Below are 19,964 nucleotides of genomic sequence, written 5' to 3' on the forward strand. Positions count from 1 at the left end.
AATTTCCTGTGATTCTGTGGGATCAGCAAGCATATTTTATTGCTTCCTGTGGGCCTAATCCTACATCAGTCAGTGGGAATTTCATGGGAAACGTGTGGTGTTGTGGCCACAGCAGTACAACCAGAGCAAAGAGCATCGATGGGGCTCTGTGGAAAAGGCGTGCCCAAGCTCCAAGAGCAGCACGGCAGGACAGGGACAGGTGCTCTGTAGGGACCAGCGTAGACAAAGACATGTGCATAAGACAGCAGACTTTACATGGCTCAGCTCCTGTGAAACAGCATTCTCAAATTACTCATATTCCAAAAATATCTGTGTTTATTTGCTTTTCAGTTTACCTTGTACCATTAGCTGGTGTGCTGCCTGTAAAGCTTTGGCTTCTGGTTAAAGAGCAGAGTTCCCACTGACCACCAGCTGGGCAGATGGAGAGATGCAGAGTTCTGAATCTGAAGTACCCAAGTGCTTTACTTTCTTTACATTAAGCTCAGGTACCAAAACCTCTTCCAGCAGTTTGCAGCCTGCACAAAGAGCAAGGTGATCCAGAGCCCTCCCACGGTTTCATCCCCTGCCCAGCCTGCTGGAACCCAGTCCTGTTACTGGCCTGTGACAGACCCTGTGAGGCAGGTGGCACATCCAACAGCAGGCACAGGGAACAGTATTAGCTGTAGGATGGTTGGGCACAGTCCCCCACTATTCCCCAGAGTAACCCAAACTGAGGCTGACATAAGGAGGAAATGGAAGAACAGAATACAGATTTACCTGGCACAGGGCATATATATCCTGGCCTCAGGAGCCAGGCTTGTACAGCATCCATCCGTGAAAAACCTGTGGGGAAATCCTGGACCATCTTCCCCTTCCCCTTGTGTATTCTGTTAGGAGATGAATGTATTGCATTCTGTGACATTCTCCACTATCCTGATATACTTTTAGGGTTGAAGGGGGTGCAAGTGCAGTGGGAAAGCCATTTGGTGGTGGGTTGTTGTTTGACTTCTATTTCTGTTTAGGCTGATTTTACCTTGGGTATTAGCGCATCTTCAGGATGTCTGTCACATTTAAGGGAAACTTAAGTAAGGGCTGTGTAAGGAGAGAATTGTTATAATTTACATTTTTCAGAAGCTTTTAATCCTACCTCTGTTAGGAGAAAAAAAAACAGAAATCTGAGGCTAAAATATATCTCTGCATCTTGTTCTGCCCCTATTACTGTGAGAAAGTAGTAGCAATATTGTATCATTATTTGTGCTGCTAATGGGACATAATTCCACATTTGGAGGCCATCTGCTGAAAAGAAAACCTCTACAACCCTTCTGAACACACATATAAAAACCTGTCAGCAAAAACAGCTTCATGAATAAGTTGTGAAAATATATTTTATCTAAACCTCACTAGGCAAAGCTTTTTCCTCTATGAAAGCCCAAATGACTCCGAAAAGAATGAAAGAAGTTTTGGCAACCATCTTTCTTTTTTGGTACAAATACATTGTTTTACCTCTTTTGACTCCCTATTAATTAATTAAATTTCACTTGAAGGGAAAGCATACTTTTTTGCAGGAGGAAGAAAACAAATGAGGATTTATTTCAGCACAGAGAGATCCATCTTTACACAGATTAACTGTGAAATTAAAGTAATAACTTTGGTTCTTCTGTTCCACACCATGCCCTCACTGAGATTTCTTGTGTAACCTTGGGCAATAGCTTAGATTGCTTTAGATTTCCTCTCACTTCCTGCGAAAGGAAGTACTGTCTTACTGACATGACCCACAGTACTGTTATATATGCATCCAGATTTGATAGAGACCAAAGGAGAATAGAAAACTTCCCTGGTTTGGAATCAGAAGGAAATCATAAGGTCCCTAACTTCGGTGCATGTAAGGATTTATGAATCAGCTTATTTCTTGTTGGGTAAAAGATAAGACTAGAAGGGGCAAATATGGAATGAAGATACCCATATATCCCACCACTGCGTACAAAACTATTAGCTGTCTTAATCTGTGACTATAATTGTAAACCAGTGTAGCTACAGAATTTGCGCCATGTCTTGTGCCAACTGCTTTCCTACGAGGAGCACTGACCAAGGTTTTGCTAGTGCTTGTAGTTTTCGATGTGTTTTCTCACTGTTATGGTTGGACACTGGCGCAATGCCAGCGTCCCTATGAAAATGTACTTTCTTTAAATAAATGCTGTGAGATGTTACTAGGAACAGAGTAGAGCAGGTTTAAGCTTAATAGCAAAAGAAAAAAAACTTTATTAAACTACTACTAATACAGAAAACACATAAACTAAATCTAGGATGAAGACTTTTTAGAGCACTTTTCTTCTTCTTAATTTTAAAGACACTCAGCTATGAAACATCACCCAGGATTCCTGATTAAATTACTACCTTTTAGGTAATTCATACTCAAACTATTAAGGGAGAGAGAAGTCTCTCTTGTACTACAGGCCTCTTAGGAAACACAGCTGCTACTCTGTGTTTCCCTGTCACACATGGCCACTGCTTGGAAGAAAAAAATTGCTAGTGTGACACTCTCTATTTTATGTTACAGTGCTCTCATTACTATGTATGGACAGACTGTTTATAGGGCTCTTTTAAGGATGCTTTGCTACGGACTTAAAGGTATAACAGTTTAGTTTCTCATCTTGGGACTACCGTCCCCCCCATTTTTTTCTGGGGCTGAGGGGTCTAAAAACAGGACTCATTTTCTTTTTGAAGACAGAGGGTATCACTATTCTTTCTTTAGCTCTCTTAGTTTTTTGTTATTTTTGTGCTGTTTAAAGTTGAAACAGGTCTCCCTGGGTTACTACTGCATCTCTTTAAAATGCAGTCTCTATTGTAGGAGATTTTGGTTTAGTCTATGGTTAATAAGAAAAGTCTAGCTAAAAGCTACTTCATTATCTCTTCTTACTTAAATATTTCTTTTTCTAACATCTTAGGTCCCGGACTATCTCTCTTCTACTACAAATTAAGGAGGAGTAATACTTTTAAAAAGCCTTTATTTCTTGGAAAGGGTTAAACGTTCAGACTCCCTGGACGGCTGATATTTCGGTCTGGCGTTTTGCTTCTCACGCTGGGTATTCTCCTTTCTTCTTTTTCTCTTCTGCTGGTAAATTTCTAGGTGCCGCCAGGCTTTCTGTCTCTTTTTCTCTTGGGGGGGGGGGGGGTAAAGGTATCTTTACTTCTTTCTACTTTTCTGTCTACAGGAGCTGGCTGGGTTCTAGACCTTTAGGCCCCTCGGCTTACTTGGATAAGGCCGCGTGGCTTCCCCTCTCCCACCCAGCCTAAGGCTGGGCAGGGGGGAGTCTGCACTCTCTGATAACTGGAACTAAAAGAGAGAGTTCTTCTGGGAGTTTTTGCTTTTAACTCCCTGTGTTCTCAGAGGCGTGTCTATATTTTCAGTGGTCACTCTAGGTGCCAATATTTAAACCTGACTACTGATTGGTTTGACTTAACTTCTTGGAAAAAATTTACTTCTATGTCAAACCACGACACTCACAGATCACATATCAAAAATGTACTTGTGTACAGGAAAAAACACTTTACTAGCACTGTAGAGAGCTTAGCAGCAGTAGCAGAGCTGGCTGATGAAGCCCTAAGCCACCCCCACTGACCAGTGCACACGCTGATTCTAAGAAAGGGAAGCAATTAATCAGCTGTGAAGACAGAGAACAATACACAAGCTAATAGGGGAGTGCTCTTGTGATTTGAAGCAATGTCCATACTGTGGTAGCAAAAATTATTTTGGTTACTAAAATACCCTATTTAATGAAGAAATAGTGTGCTCTTCTATTGCATTAAATGGTCCAGTTGCTTAATAAAAATGGTTACCTCTGACAAATCTTGTCTTGGTTATATCTTTAGGCCATTATGGATACAACACTGCTGCTACTTAAATGAGTCATTATGAGTTGTGCAATTATAGACAGAGGGATTTTTTTAAGGTAACTACTGATTATTGACAGAAAATTAACTGTCTAAATTAGTCTTCCTTTAATGGTAGTTCTGCAACAGAGTTATACTGTGGGCTGGGCAGTCAGCATAAAGGAAGAGCAAACCTCCCAAATGTACTGTGAATCTAGGCAAAACCTCACAGAAGTGCAACAAAATCCACGTACCAGACCTGTCTCTTAAGCTCTGAATTCAGCTGCAAAAGCAGCTAGTGCCTGATGATTCCGAAAACATGCAAAATATAATCACTTCTTTTGCAAGCAATTACAACCCAGTTAATTGTGTACAATTGTGCAAAGGAAGAGAGTAAGGAAATTCTTTTCTCGACCCTTCCAGCAATTGACTTGTGCCCTGAAGCATGAGATTTGATTACTCATGTAACTTATTTTCCCCAGGCAGTTTCTTCTTGATAGCTCTTGCGTGACAGTTCAAGAAAGTTTCAGGATGAGTCACAAGAGCACTCCACTGGTTGAACCCCAACTTCTTTTATTACTGATATACATTTCTATTGAGTGCTGCATTAAGAGATTTTTAGATTTTTAACTAGTATGACGAGTGTAACTACAGGGTGTGATTTTTTTTCACCAGAATGGTACTGATGAATGCAGTCATCCTCCACGTTGCCTTTTGATTTTGCAGATTCCCAATGAGCCTTAAAGATCAAGATTCTTTCATAACCTAGAATCCAGCCTGCTATACTGCCTCAAAATGCCTTTGAGGAAGTTACAGCAGAGGAATCACTGCTTACTTTGAAGTTTCACCCAAAGTTCTGGTTTTCAAACTATGAACAAGTGGTTCAAAATGCTCTGGTTACATCCTGGAAAGCACTGAATCGTTATGACTTCAATTGTTGTGACAGGTTTGTTCAAAAAGGGTGCAACTTAATAATCCATTGGTATGTTGGTGATTCTGGTTCAACAAACAGAGGCTCAGTCTCAAGCACAACTGCTCAGATCTAGCTGTTTCTCTTCTCATCAATTACTCTAAAGCAAGTATTTTTGGACCTTTTTCAGAACACGTAGAGGTGTTGGGAAGGAAGAGGTTTCACCTGGATAATTTTCTTGATCTGGTTTTAATAAATAATTGCGTCACCCCACCAAAGAATGTAACAAATCATAGACTATGAATCCAAATGAGTAGTTAAGGCACAAAATGGAAGACACCAGACCAGTTTTGCCACCAAAGAAAAGTCTGGGTGTAACAGCACCCAGTCATCAATGGGAAGCTTTATCTCAACCGACTTTGTCAGGCTGGGAATCACCTCTCCTCCTGCAGGTAACAAAAGGCTGAACCAGCTCCCAGCTGTGGGCTCTGGCTCATTTGACAGAAATGCAGTCTTGTCCACACCTGATGTGGATAAAATCTGTGAAGGTAAGGGACCATGTAATGCAGAGGTTGTGACTGCGGGTGCCTGCTCAGAGATTACTTCAGTTCTGAAGCAGCTGGAGTGATCTCACCTATCTTACAGAAGCATGGTATTGAAGTATGGTAACAAAATGGCATTTTATTACCATTTGCAATGCTCCTGATTAAAGCATGGTTTTTCTAAACATTCCAACATTTGATTTCTACTTATATGAATTACCACGGAAACCAAATTTTTATCGGGCATGCTTGCATACTGAAGGGTGGAGAATTTAAAAAGCCTCTGTGATATGTTGATGTTGAAGTACAATTGCCATGAAAACTGTTAATGCTAGCTAGATGGGCTGTTGAACCCATTTATGACTTGTAGCTCTCATGCAAGTTTCCATATACTTTTTCCTGACTTTTTTTTAATAGAAGCATTGCTTCTTTTGCTCTAACAAGAGTTTTCGGCTCTTTAGTTTATGGAGATTCTCTTGTTTCCTAATTTTTAAATATTTCCTACTCATAAAATGTAAGACGAGGTTTTTGTTGTTTTATATTGCCAGACTCTTGCCTGTTAAACATTACAACTTACCAAGTTATTTTAGAACCTCAGCTATGGCTGAGTACTTATTATTATTTTGAGTACTTACTAATATTTTAGAAATAAGTCCTATTCTGTATTTTTATTTATTTTGCTGAAAAGGAACAGATGACACTGATTTAGACAAAGTTTTCACCGCATACAGGTAGCAGGGGAAACATATGGTCTGCCTTACCTAGCTTTGCTGCCTCCTCACCTACTGGGTAGGAACTAAGTGAAGGAACATTTCAGCCAACATATCACAAGTCCTTCAGAGCAACTGTTTGACTGCAAAAGCAAAGTTGCAGCTTTCCATACTCCTAGGCTTCACATTCCCTAGGGAGATTTTTGCAGACTATTACTTACAATTTTTCCCACTTAAAAGGAAAAGGAAGATCATGTGAGATGAAGGGAAGGCTGGCTGCTTTTGGTTCTGGCTGTGGCAGAATTAGAAATAATTTTCAGTTCTACCAACTGTGAGCATGTCCTTAACTCTGCATTTCTTACACACATATGCCTTTATTTTTTAAGTACCTTGCTTGCTCAGTGAACAAAACAGAAGAACAGGTTCAATGCTAGTGGAAAATGAAACACTGGAATGTTTGTGAAGGCATCACAGAAGAGACCATCTAGGTTCTGGCCTTTTAGAGTAATTAGTCTCAACACTTGTCTTTTTATAGTAAACCAGAGTAAACACTAAACAGTCAAGGGCACCTTTTAAAAATATTCTCTAGTATTGTGGGTGTCACTAGACAGATTTCAGGTACTAATGAGTTATTACAAAGTGTCTATTGTAGTAAAGTTACGGTTCTAGCCAAGTAAAATATCCCCTGGAATACATAAGGCAGGAAGTGTATCACAGCAAACTCCATTTGCTCGTGGCACACGGGAACAGGCAGCAGCCACGGCAGTGGCTTACCTGGCCAAGTGCTGGGTGAGCTTTGACCTATCCTGCAGGACCCCTGCACAGCAGGTAAGCACTGCTGTTCCCGAATTCCTTCTTGGGAAACAAATGGGGAAAGGTAGAGTGACGAGGCCACACAGTATGAAACAAGATCGCTATGCAGGATACTCTGTCTCACTGCCCTGAGTTCTCCAGGCTGGCTCGCATCTCTCACCGCCAGGGTTTCCTTACCAAGCCTGACACTGCACAAGCGCTCGGAAAGCGAATCTTGGTTATATGCCCTGGGCTGCCAGCACACAGTGATCCCGGGTGAGGGACGACCCCTCCTTGGAGGCTTTGTCCCCTTTTCTTTACCCGCTGTAACAGCTCCAACCCTGCCGGTGGCCTCGCTGCCTCTGTCACTGAGGAGTCTCCTGAGCCAGGACCCCCGAAGGTCCAGGCTGGCGCCTCCAGCTGCTTGCCAAACACGGGACGGGCCAGACTGCTCTGGTGTCTGCTCTGGCAAACACCTTTGTCGAGCTGGTGCTGGTTTGTAGGATTGCTCTGGTGTGAAAACCCCTCCAGCAAGGGCCGGCCGGTCTCACCAGCCCGTTCCTGCTTTGGGAAGAGCAAAGAGCTGATGGTGGCAACTACATCCTTCGGCGATGCATGGGGGCTAGACGGGGGTCTTTTGGGAACCCCGTGTGTGTATACACACGAGGGTGTCTGTGTATTACACATATATTTTAATGGGTGTGTTTTACTCAGGTAAGAGAAAATCTTGAATTTCAGGACACCTCAGCCAGAGGCAACAGCAGGGTGTGACCCCGGGCTGGGTGAGTGGCAAGGGCGCCCCAACCAGGGAACGGAGGCAAGCCGGCTCCGCTCCGGGATCGGGAGGGCGGAGGGCAGCCCCCTCTGAAACACGGTTTCCCCGCGGATGAGGAGGAGGAAGATGAGGTGGAGGGCGGGCGCAGGTAAAGTGCGCCCCAGGCACGGAAAACGGGTCCCGCGCCCTGCCAGCGCCGCCCTGTTTGCTCAGCTAATCTCGCGGGCAGGAAATTGCCTGGCGAGTCATATTTATGGATCGTGAAGAGCTCCACGGCGGCCCCTCCGGGAATATCCCTGTGCCCGTTTCCCGTTCTCGCCCTTCCACCCCTTGCTCCGTCCCTTCCCCCCCCATCCCGGCTGCCCTTTGCCCGCCCCGCTCCCGCGACCCCGGCCTGAGGGGAGCGAACCATTCAGCCCGCGGGGGTGCCCCGGCCCCGCCGGGGGGCGGGAGCTGCGCGTGGGGCGGCTCCCGGGGGCGGCGGCGCTCCTGCAGCCGGGCGGGCGGCGGGAACCGGGATGCTCGGGGAGCGGCGGCGGTGAGTGCGGGGGAAGCGCCGTCCCGCGGGGTGGGTGAAGCCCTCCCGGGCCGCTAGGATGGAAAGAGGTGGGGGGCCCCGCGGGGTTGGGAAGAGGGTTCCTCTCGGGCACGCAGAGCCCAGGCTGACGCCGGCTCAGCTACTTGCAACCGGCCAGTGTTTTGGGCTACTTTTAAGGGAGTTTGTGCCACCACCACCCCTATCCGCTCCCCTGCCTCCGGTCCCTTGGCACGTCTGACGGGTGGGGGCGGTGGGGTCTCCCCTTGCTGCCCGGCTCGGCAAGGACCCCGCTGTTGATAGAGACGGGGCTCCCTCCCTATCCCTTTCGTCGCCAGACGCTTCTCCCTCTTTGTCCGGGTGTTCCCCCCGGTTCTGCCGCGTCCCCGCTGGCGAAGAAAGCCTCTGCCCCGGGGTCGCCGGGGACATCCGTCCGAGGTCCGAGTAAACAAGGGAGGAGCGGTGGGGCTTGGCTTTGCTTTGGTTTGGTTTGGTTTTCCATCGTAAATAATCTACCTGGTGGAGGGGAAGACGTGGGACAAGGCTCTTTGTCCGCGATCCTTTGTTCGACTGGTGGCTTATAAAGGCTCCTGCGGCTGTGCGAGGGCTGCCGTGCCCGGCGGAGATGGGTTCCCGGCGCTGAACCGGCGATGGATGCCGTCTCGGCATCGCCGGAGTTCAGCGACAGGAACCCAGCGTTACGGCGGATCGGCTTGCGGACGGAAATCGGGGGTTAGGGCTCCATGTCCCCTGACAGAATCAGATCTCCTAAGTCCCCCCTCTTGTAGCCCTGTCAGCAGCCGGGTGGGTTTCGGCGGCGCCCGGAGCCCCGCGCTCGGTGGTGAGTTCAGCTTGGAGATCAGAGCTTTTCTCGGGAAGATATCTGCTGCCCAAGAGCAAAGGGAACGACGGGCTGGAAACTACGGTCCCCGCTCCTTCTCCTGCCCCAAAGCTGCCTGAGGAGTTTACCCATGTGCAGAAGTGTAAATAGACTTTCTGCGCTTACATAAAGACTCAAGAGATGGGCTTTCTGCTCCTGCCACCGAGTGCTTGCTTGATCCCATACACATGGCTTTTGTCACCAGTTCCCTTTTCTTCCAAATGCTTATCTTGTCAATCTGTCATCTTGTCTCTGTGTCTTGACTCTGCACGTGCCCGAATTCTCTGTGTCTGCATCTTCAGGGCATCTGGGAGAACATGTTGCCAGTCAGAACATGGTGAATATTTCATTGTTGTGCCACACCTTCACTCTCTTTTGGAGGAAGAGGGACACAAGAGCAGCCTTTTTTGCAGATTTTCATGTTTAGTGAACTTTCTATTTTTAGCATTCGCTATATTCTTCTGGATAATGTCCTCAAAAATTAGTTATTAACATGGGAAAGGATCAGAGATGGGAGGAAGTAAGGCATGATAGAATGGAATTGCAAAGGGTGAGGATGGGCTTGCTTTCCCACAGCAGAAGGAAGCAGTGTAGGAAAGAAAGGAGATTAAGTGATCAGAAGATGGGAGAGTGCCTACCTTTGCTGTCACAGGGAGGGGTAGTCTGAACTAAGAGGGTTACAGAAAAAGAGATACCTTTAGGGGTGTCAAGTAGTAACATCTTACCTTTTCTATATAGTTCATTTTACACAGTTCCTTTTCTACACCAGTAATTTATCCTGCTTCCATTTTGATAAATGCTAAATCAACTCATTTGGCTGTCTCTTTTTACTAAGGAAATGGAAATCTTTGCCATCAGCCAGGGCAGGAAGGGTGGTCTTTTTTTTTCCATATCAGTTACTGTCTATGCTTATCAGATACAATTATCAACCATATCCTTGGAAGTAGTCAAAGGCATCAGTTGACTATTGTTGAGAAGGAACAAAGCCCATCATGAAAAATTTAAAGTATTGTGGGTTTAGATAAGAAGTGGAGATTGGGTGAGCTAAAGGTTGCAGATCCATCTTGAGGCTGGAGTTGGATGAGAAGTACTGAAGATGTTTAAATGGGAACATCTTTTTTGTCTTTTCCACTTGAATATCCAGAGACAAGCTGAAATAATCAAAGTAGGTGTGGGCAAATGCTGGTGATTGTTAATGAAGAGATTAATGCTGTGTTCACTGCACATGTAGTGTATTATTTCCATTTTAATTTGTTAAAATGAACGGTTAATTCTGGTGTGTAGTAACTGCCAGCAAGGCAAACAGTGTTTCCCACTGAATTAAACAAGCAGCTACAAAACGATGTTCTGGGTGTTTTGAGCAGGTGCTCAAACATTGTTCATTTAGGATTTGTTTTAGACTGGTGGAGCCCATCCAAGATGCCACAGTAATCCAAAGGGATTTTTCCCCCGTAGAAAGAAGGTCCTCCAGAGACTACAGTGTACAGTGATCTGTGTAAATATGACCAAGTTTGGGTTTTTTTCTTGCTCAGGTCTCGTGCAGGTGGAGTCAGTTTTTAAGCGAACCACTTCATTTAACTTCCTTTATTATAGTAAACAATGTAACGGCAGGTGTAGCACCTCTGTTCCTTGCCCCAGGGAATTCAGTCCTGGGACCTGCTGATAAATGCTGCCCCGTGTTGGCGCAGGCAGACACATGGTTTGGCAGCACAGCAGCCACAACGGGTCCCATTCGAGCTGTCACTGCCTTGGTGGGGTTTGTCAAGCATGTATGATGAGAAGCATTTAGTCTGGGGGCATGCTTGCTGCCCTGAGAGTGCTGGGAAATGAAGAAGCATTAAAGACCTAGAGGGGATGTTTGGAAATATGGGGCAAGCATCCCCGGAAGGAGACAAATTGAGGAGAAATGGACAAGTGAAACAGGAGAGACAGAAACTATCAGAATAAGTGGGCACTGGAGAGAACTGATTAACGGAAGGAAGTGACAGGCACAAAGTGGCAGTGAAAGAAATCAGCAAAGGGGAAAACAGATCATGGGCAAAGGTTGTCTGAGAGTGGGAAAATGCAATAGATGTGAGAAAAATGGTAAGGACATCCAAGAAAAAAAAAAAAAGAATAAGAGTGGATGAATTTGTTTTGATCAGTTTTTCTATTTGCTTAGATTTTCTGGGCCTTACCTACCTGTTCTCATTGGATTTCTCAGGGGTGTCCTAGGGGCAAGTTTGTCATGTCAAGTAGGGTGAGAACAGCAAAACTTCTCTTTAAGGTCTTTCTGCTCTTGTATGGACAGAATTTCTGCTTCGGTATGATATTAATTTGGATACATAATTGTTTTACACTCAATACCCTTCCTGCTATTTTAGATTAACAAAGTCTGTATTTATTTGGCTTCAGGAGTGAGAATTATATTGGTCTGGAGTATTTAAGTATATTTATTTGTACACCAGCTATGTTGTTTGGTTTTGGTTTTCTTAGTCTGCACAGTAAGCAGTCACAGCCCACCAGCAGAGCTTTCTGTTTGCCATCTCTGTGTGAAACTTTAAAGTTTCAGTTTGCAAATCTTTTGAGCATACTCAACTTTTCAATAGGAAAGGAGTTAATGAAATAGCATCAGAATTATACCAGGAAGCTTGTTACTACTGTCATGAGATGATACAGTCATTGGGTCAGATAACTAACTCTGGAACTTAGCTACCAGAAAGGTACCAAAATAGAAAAGATGAGTATGGCTGGAGTTTGGCTTGTCCTCTGTCAACCCCGTCTTTCTGCATGATGAAAGGAGTTCATTGTTTTAACAGAAATCTCTTCTTGTATGTTTCTACCTGTCTGGGGCTTTTGTTTGAGCAGAAAAGAATTAACCCTCCTTTCTTCAGCTTATCTCAGTGAGCTACTGCAGATGAAACAGTGGCTAGTGTGACTCTAAGGTAAGGAGAGGCAGTGGTGTCTATCTACTAAAGTAATGCTGTTTGAGTAGGTGGTCTAGTATCTTGTCTTAGCAAATGCATAGGAATTAGTTTAGATTCATTGAAATCAGTGCTTTAACAGTTTCAGTTTCAGGTAAGAGTAGCTGTTGTGGCACAAAAGTTAGAAAGCTTCAGCATTTTCCCCAGCATTTTTGTGTCTCATACGTCAGTGGCTCAAACCTGTTTGTAGTCACCCAACCGTAGTGTTTACATGGTAATGAATGTTTTCATTCTTGATGCGCGTTTAAAATCGTCAGCTGTCATGACCTGATTAAAATGATTATGTCCATCTATTGGAAAGAGCAATTGATGTGGCAATGCCTGCAACATCAATCCTTATCAAATAGGAGAGAATCATGTTTTAACAGTAAGACAGAGTAATTAAAAATGTCATATTTAAGTGCAATTTTTTGGAGTAGTAGAGGTGGGTTATTACAGTAAAATATATGTGGTTTATGAGTGGGATAATGTTACTCAGGGTGTTTTCTGTTGCACTGTTTTATTTTTCCCTCTTCTCCAGTATCCAACGTGATAATTTCTCAGAGGAAGAGGTAAGCCGTAAGAGCGACTTCCTCTGCCACTCCCTTTTCCACATTGGAAGCCTGCAGGATTTCAAGGGAGTGACTTAGTCAAATATGATTCACAGGTACTTGATTTTTAATCTATTTAGTGTTGCTGAAGGTGCCAAGCTGTAAATTTTAGGAGCTAAAATACTCTGCCTGTAACCAGACCTTATGCTCGCTTGCATGCAAGGACCTATGTGTTGCAGGTTTTATATCTTGAAAAGACAGGAACTGAAGAGATTTCAGGACTATGTTGGCAAGAAATTAGGTGTAGTTTGGGGTCTAGTGTATTATGTTGTGGGGGAGGAGGAGGAGGAAATGAAGAAGGATGTTTAAGGCAACTTTTAGATCACAGCCTTGCTGAGTTGTCCAGTTTTTGGCAGAGATGACTTTGCTGTCTCATAAGGATGTGTTCATTCATGGGTACAGAATCTCCACCAAATTATGCAGGTGCCTTTCTGTGAATATATTGTTTTAGTATGACAGCAGGCTTGGGGAAAGGCGGATTTCCACGTGTTTCGGAGGTAAACAGTAGATTCCAGTGAGTTTTACTTTGCCATCAGATTGAGCCTATCAAGATTTTGTTTGTAAATAAGCAGAGTAAATCAGGAATTAAACCAGGTTTGATTTAATCAGGAGTAAGTACATTGTCCTGAGATTATGCAGGGAAAAGTAAATGAGCTTGGTGATGGAACAGTCTGTTTATGCACGTAGGTGTGCTTTACTGTGGGAAAATGAGATCTCCAGACACTGAAGCCATCAGCACTCATTCACCAAATTTTTCAGAGTGTGAAAATTCAAGAGGCTTTCTCGTTTCCAAAACAGTGTGTCTTTTATTGGAATAGTTGAAACAGACCCTAATCATTTGAAGATCTTGTTGCAGAACAAATTGAACTCTAATGATGTGCAGGCGGTGCTAGTGATGGGCTTTTGTCCTCACCCTCCATCAGCTAGGGTTTCATCTGTTTTCCAAGATGGCAATACACTGCTGTAGGAGTTTCTGAACAGAAATGTCAGAGACAATAGAGGTGCCAGGAGCTGTAGGAAGCCAATGTTAATGTTCAGCGAGAAACTGAAAATGAAAAAACAATGAAAGCAGAAAAGCCTTAAAAGATACAGGGCCAAGTTTGAGAGTTTTGTTTAAAACTGTTTATTATCAGTCAGAGAAGGGCCTTGGCAATGCCTGAGGCACTGCAACCTTCTTGATTGGTAACATAAGAGCAAAGTGGGTGCCAGAGCAGACTCTGCTAAAGGGAGGTGGGTATCAGCCCAGGCAGAAGTAAAGAATAGGTGAGAAGCTTATGTGCTGGGAAAAGTTCTCCCTAAATCTATAGATGAAATGCTGGGAAGTGTTGTGTACACAAGTAGTGTACTTGTGACTTGGTTGAGCTGCAGCTTTTGGCTCCTACACTAAAGTGTCCTGGTTTTGGCTGGGGTACAGTTAATTTCTTCCTGCTAGCTGCTACAGCATTGTGTTTTGCATTTAGTATGAGAATAATGTTGATAACACACTGATGTTTTCAGTTATTGATATGTACTGTTTCTGTTGAGTCAAGGACTGTTCACCTTCTTACGCCACACCAGTGAGGAGGCTGAGGGGGCATGGGAAATTTGAAGGGGACACAGCTAGGACAGCTGGCCCAAGGGATATCCCACATCCTATGGGTCATCATCAGCATATAAAGCTGGGAGAAGAAGGAAAAAGGGTCTCAAACATTCAGAGTGACGGAACATTGCTTTCCTAGGGGTTTAATTCCTTATTTTTCTTTGCTTTGTACATGATTTTTGTTTTATCTATCCAACTGCCATTAATTTAATACATGTCTTCCCTCTTTTATGATTTTCTCTCTCATCCTTGGTAGTGGTTAGCAAGCAACTGGGGGGGCTGGAGTTGCCAGCTGGGGTTAAACCACTGCACAAGGGAAAAGAGCTCTTACTGTAAAGCCACCCAGTGTTATAATATCTTAAAATTGGAATCCTTTGTTTGACTTTCTGCTTGAGTTGTGAATCATTGTTTCTTCTGGTTGTTAGTGAAACAAAACTTAATTTGGCCTGGGCACTGTAGAGATGAAACACGATTGGTAATGCTGTATACATTCACTTCAGATGACTTTATAAATCCCAGATGAAATAATTTTGCTTCATTCCAGACGAAGCAGAGTGTGGCATGTGCTCTGTAACGAGAGTCAGCCTTGTTGGAGGCCCTGCATAACCTCATCTGAAAGAATATGATTTCATGAGAGCAGATATACTGTGGATTTTGAGCTGTTTGTTACATTAGCTCGTTAATTCATTGATTGTTTCTTGGTTTTGCTCAGAGTGGAAAGTTTTTTAAAAAGTTCTTTTCCCCTTCAAATACAATTATTACTAAGTGATGACTTCTCTGATCTCTCATCCTCTAGGAAAGGAGATGTGTAATGAGTTCTCAAACCTGAAATGAAACCATATAAATATTTAACCTTAAAAAAGGTTATTAGAAAACCCAAGTATTCACCAAACTGAATAAAAGATTGAAATTTTAATTGCATAGAAACCCTTCCCTTTCAGCTGTGCTCTCCTTAATGTTTGTCACGTTGATAAAGTGGTAGCTGTCACCTCACAAGATAGGAAGGATGAGGTATTTGGTGATCTTTATCATAAATTAGTAATATTAGAGACACAGAAAATGCAATAAATCTTCTTGTTTTTTTAACCAACCCTTTGTTCTGTCTTCTCATTCCAAGTTTTGTTTTTCTGTTCAATGATACAGTGACATCTTTGTTGCAGACAACTGTGAAATGTTGAGTGTCACGAGTTTTCTGTGTTAAGTTGAACATGGCCTGAAAAATTAAATTTTTGGTTCTTTTTTGGGGACCTCTGGGCACAAAGTGCAGTATTTTCAATAGAGATAACATGAGCAATATGCCAAGGTATCAACATAGTGGCAGTATTAACTGGATTTGTGTCCTGATTCTTCAGTGTTTGGTCTGCAGACAAGTGGGAGAGCCCCTGTCACGTCCTGCTGGGGTCAGCTGCCTGTGGCTGCAGCTGTGCTGGGGGTCCAGGGGCAGCAAAGCTGGGTGCCTGGGAGGCTGTGCAGGCTTTGAGTTTGGAGGATCTGAGACAAGCTGGGAGGAACTAGGGAAGGAGTCTGTCCATGGGTTGGAAGATAAATGAGGTAAAAAGGATGGTAAATGTTCATGTCAATAAAATAACCTTTTGAGGATGAAAATTGGGTTGCTGCCCAGGTTTTCCCCATCAGCTGCTCTGCAGAATTTCAGTCCTGTTGTGCTGGAGAGCCTGGACATGTGGGTGAGTCCTTTCAGGAGCTGCACTGCTCTGGGGGGGCTCCTGTTCTCTGGCTCCTTGGAGAGTAGTGCTGTTTTCAGGAACAGCAGATTATGTGATCTTAAAGGAACCTGCATCTTGCTGTGAGGGGCAGAATGCACTGTGGGGTTAAAACTTCCCTTAGGATTGAGAAATGACCTCTACAGAGAAAGAAAAAGCATTACAAAGTGAGGCCAGCACAGGGGGATTCCTGGGGAACAGAGGGAAAGGTCTGGCCTCCCTTGGGAGAGCAGCTTGTGGGGAGCAGGAGAGGCAAAAGCCAGAGGTCAGAGAAGGAGCCTCCCTCTGCAAGGATCAGCAGCCAGCTCCCTTCTCCCAGGCCTGTCCTCTCAGGAGAATAACATGAAAAAGTGTGCACAGAAAGTCTGTGCACCACAGACCTGCAACCTTGGGGTTGTGATGACTGTAGTTAATTAAATAGGTGTCTTGTCTCTAGACAGCTCAGACATCTGTCTCCATTCTTTACTTGTTTTTCTGACACATTTCTATTTGCTTGTCCAGAGCTAAGCCCAGAGGACCTACAGATGGTCACCATTAATTTTGTCACTTGATGCAATTTAATTTTTTTTTTCTTTTAAAAATAGATGTGTATAAAAAATAAATAAATCTGTTAATAGAGCAACTCACTAGAGGTCTTCTGTTTGGTTTAGATTTAATTTTAGTTTTAAGTGACTGGGATTCAATTTTGGCATTTCTTTTAAACCAAATCTCTCTTGTAGCCATATCAATTTAAAAATTTGATGTTAAACAAACTTTCAAGTTTCCCTTTGCATTCCTAGTCTGGCTTCTTTGGAAACTCAGAAATCATTGCATGCCAAAACATTTTCTTTGTTTTGGATCACATACCTGGTTTTGCATAGCTTTATTCATGATTGCAGGATGCTAGTGTTGCATCGGCTGAACTTGGGCTGTGGGCTTTCCAAACAAAAGTCTTCAGCAGTGAAGTGAAACCTTGTTAGTGATTTCTTAAGGAAGCCACAGGATTACAGACAAAACTCAGGAACTGTGACTAGTAACTGCCTGTACAGAGTCAGGATCATAGATAATGGCTTGATCTCAAAATAATTATATGTACTTTTAAAAGGATAAACCAGCTGCAGACAGGTTTGGCACTTTTTTTTCCATGTATTAAACATGGAGTGTCCTTTCCAAATATCTTTTAACATATTTCTCTTTGAGTTGTCTCTGGAAATTTTACTATAAGAAAAGCCAATTGTGTTCTATATTATGCACTCAAAAAATGTTCCCAGGATACACTTCTTAACACAATGTCATTTTTCTTCCTTTTGTACTTTATTTGCAGGTCAAAATTTATCTGGTTCACTCAAATTAGTGTCATTTTAACCCTCCCATAGAAGAGAAATATGATGCCAAACAGAAGTAACCTCTCCTCCTTCCAGAATATTGGATCAGGTAATCAATTAAAATGAAGTTTATTTGTAATGCATTGAGATCTTTCAGAATTTCTAATTGACTTTGGCCCTTTAATTCTCCTGACACATGGATAAGATCAGTGCTCTGTTCTTATTCCATGTCTAACTCCATTTACTAGGCAGAACAAGGCCACAGCTGGATATGCTGCAGACAGCTAACCCTCCCCCATCACTTTAATGCCTGTCTGGAATAGATATCAGTGACCTTCAGCTAAACAACTCGGGAAAGGAAGAAAAGGAATGAGGGAGGGAAAATAAAATAAAAATTTAAAAAAAATGGAAGAATTTCCTTCTGTAGCTCCAGGCAGCAAATACTTTGCTAAACAGGGGACCCTTGTGCTGAGCATGAAAGCTGGGTCTGACCTGGATGCAGGATGGGTTCAGGGCACATCACGAGCAAGCTCCCATCCTCAGTCTCCATAGCTGCATGCATCCTGGCATATTCATCAAGTTTCTACTCAAACATTACCCTAAAAATAAACAAAACAAACAAGATCTGGCTGGTGGGAAGCAGCTATGATTTATTTAAATGTGTACTGTCATCCAGTTGGGATTTAACTGTATAACTGTAGGCACTGTGGCACTGGAAGCAAAAACAGAAGAACTGGCATAAGGGATAGTAGAGAAAAGCTGAACTGGAGTGGCTACATGAAGGTATCGTGACCTTTTCTTACTGTACTTGGATTTCAAATACAATGAACCCTTCACTGCTGTGGTGAACAGGCATGAAAGTTTCCATGAGCTAACTTGTTTTTTGGCAAAAGCATCCAGTCTTTGAAGGATTAAATGTGTCCTACTGCTGTTGCAAGGGAGTAATGAACAATTATTAATGTCCCATTAATATGTCTGCCAAGCTATTTATAGAGGAGCCAGTGAAATTTATGCAAAAATATTTGAACTTAGCTGTGTTAGTTAAGGTTTGGACAGTACAATTTTCATATGAAGTTAGATTTCAGTTTTAAGAGAGATTTGGAAGAGGGGAGAAGAAAGTGAGACTTAGATGGAAATTAGGGTCAGTTCCACAATGAAAGGTTAAGTATAAAAGGCATATACATTGTGCTTTACATCTGGGCTCCTAAATAACTTCTACATGTTATTCTTTTTCCTTAAAACACCACTAATATGATGAATGCTTCATTTATCCAGATGATGTTTTCTTGTCCTGACAAGAGTTCTTTTGAATTTGCGTCACATTTATCCTTTTGTTCATTTGAACTTCATCATTGCTGTTATCAAAATTTATGAAAATAGCTAAAAAATGTCAAGTAAAATATCACAATATAAGAAACTGCAGTTTCACCGCACAAAGTGGTGATGGTGTGATGGAGAACTCTGTGAGCTCACTGGTTCAAAGGCAGCTTAGATAGTTGTATCATCATAATAAGTGTGTTAAAATTATAAATATAATATAAATCCCATAATTGCAGCCAGCATAAAAATATTGAATTCTGTGTAGTGGTAGACTTGAGGTTAGTTTTGAAGGTGCAAGTTAATGCTTTTGGCCACTATCACAGCTTGTAATTAACAACTGCTTAACCAGGTCCACTGTGGTCAAGAAGGTGTTGTATTTTACTTTGATTTTTTTGTTTGTATCCCCTAATGCTGGCTCCTTTTATCTTCTGCCTATTCAATTCCATTAGTAGTGATGGTTACCCTTGTTCTCAAACTTATGGCTTTCTTCCTTAATAACCGAGGAGAAGCTGTAGTTGCACACCTGGGTGGCGCAGGGGAAGCCTGGGAAGCAGAGCACGGCTGATGCCCTGGACTGTGGTGAATTCTGTGGCGTTGCGCCTTATCAGCAAGGAAGGTTCCAGAAACCAGGACCCCTGTGAAGAATGCATTGCCACCTTCCACAAGATCTGAACCTAGTGATTCTCAATGGAACCAGGTCATGTGAGCTCTAGTGGCAGACAGGAGTCCCAAATTCTGTCTCTTAGCTCATATAATTGCCTGAAGGGCTACTTGGACTAAAGTATTGCCTCTGAGGATGTTAAGGGCACTTTACACATTAGAATTTCCCACCGAGTGACAAGCTGAAATTCAGTTTCTCATGAGGAAGCTGAAGTCACAGGTGAAATGTAACTGAGCCCAGAGTAAATCCCTTATTTTCAGAAACAACACTTGCTGGCACTGCAGTAACTGACACTCAGGAATGCTTTATTAATTCAAAGTGTAGACTAGCACAAACCAGGAGCTGCTGTAAATGTTAATGGTGTCATTTTTACATCAGCTGAAGACTAAATGTAAACCTGCTGGGGGTCCTGTTATCTCCTGCAGTAACAGGCACTGTCAGGAGCTGAATTCCTTTCTTTGCTTTTGGCAAAGAGCTCAGAACTGTATGCTAGAGCTTGATACATTGTTGAACATCCACCACAGCAAAGGCTTTTTTGGTCTGTGCTCTCTTCCTGAGTATAAATTGGATTTTTGCAAAGTCATTAGGATCTGTAGCCTTCCGCCCCAGCAGCATTTTTAATAGTCGTGTGGTTTTGTTGTTTTGAATTAAGTCATGCAACCTAGCATTCTGCTTCCTTAAGGTTATCTTTTAACCAAAGTGCTCTTTGCAGATGTAGTTACAGTCTTGTATTTTTAGAGCAATGAGCTGAAACACCTTGAAAAACATGCCTTGGTTTTGTACTTTCCTATTAAGCTTTGCAGGACCATCCACTAAGTAAGCAGAAAGGTGAC

The 19,964-nt window shown here is 43.0% G+C and overlaps 1 protein-coding gene across 4 annotated transcripts in view; it reads left to right on the forward strand.

Annotated features, from left to right (window-relative positions):
- The first annotated feature begins 12,518 nt into the window (after positions 1 to 12,518).
- The window catches only part of PHLDB2 (pleckstrin homology like domain family B member 2), a 64,645-nt gene continuing 57,199 nt past the window's right edge, over positions 12,519 to 19,964 (forward strand). For all 4 annotated transcript variants that reach the window (XM_053935803.1, XM_053935800.1, XM_053935802.1 and 1 more), the window contains exons 1-2: positions 12,519 to 12,602; positions 17,150 to 17,259. In XM_053935803.1, coding sequence (XP_053791778.1) covers positions 17,211 to 17,259 — 49 coding nt within the window. In that variant the 5' untranslated portion in view covers positions 12,519 to 12,602; positions 17,150 to 17,210. The remainder of the gene's footprint in view (positions 12,603 to 17,149; positions 17,260 to 19,964) is intronic.

This window comes from Vidua chalybeata, chromosome 2 (assembly GCF_026979565.1).
Source record: "Vidua chalybeata isolate OUT-0048 chromosome 2, bVidCha1 merged haplotype, whole genome shotgun sequence".
Lineage (NCBI taxonomy): Eukaryota > Metazoa > Chordata > Aves > Passeriformes > Viduidae > Vidua > Vidua chalybeata.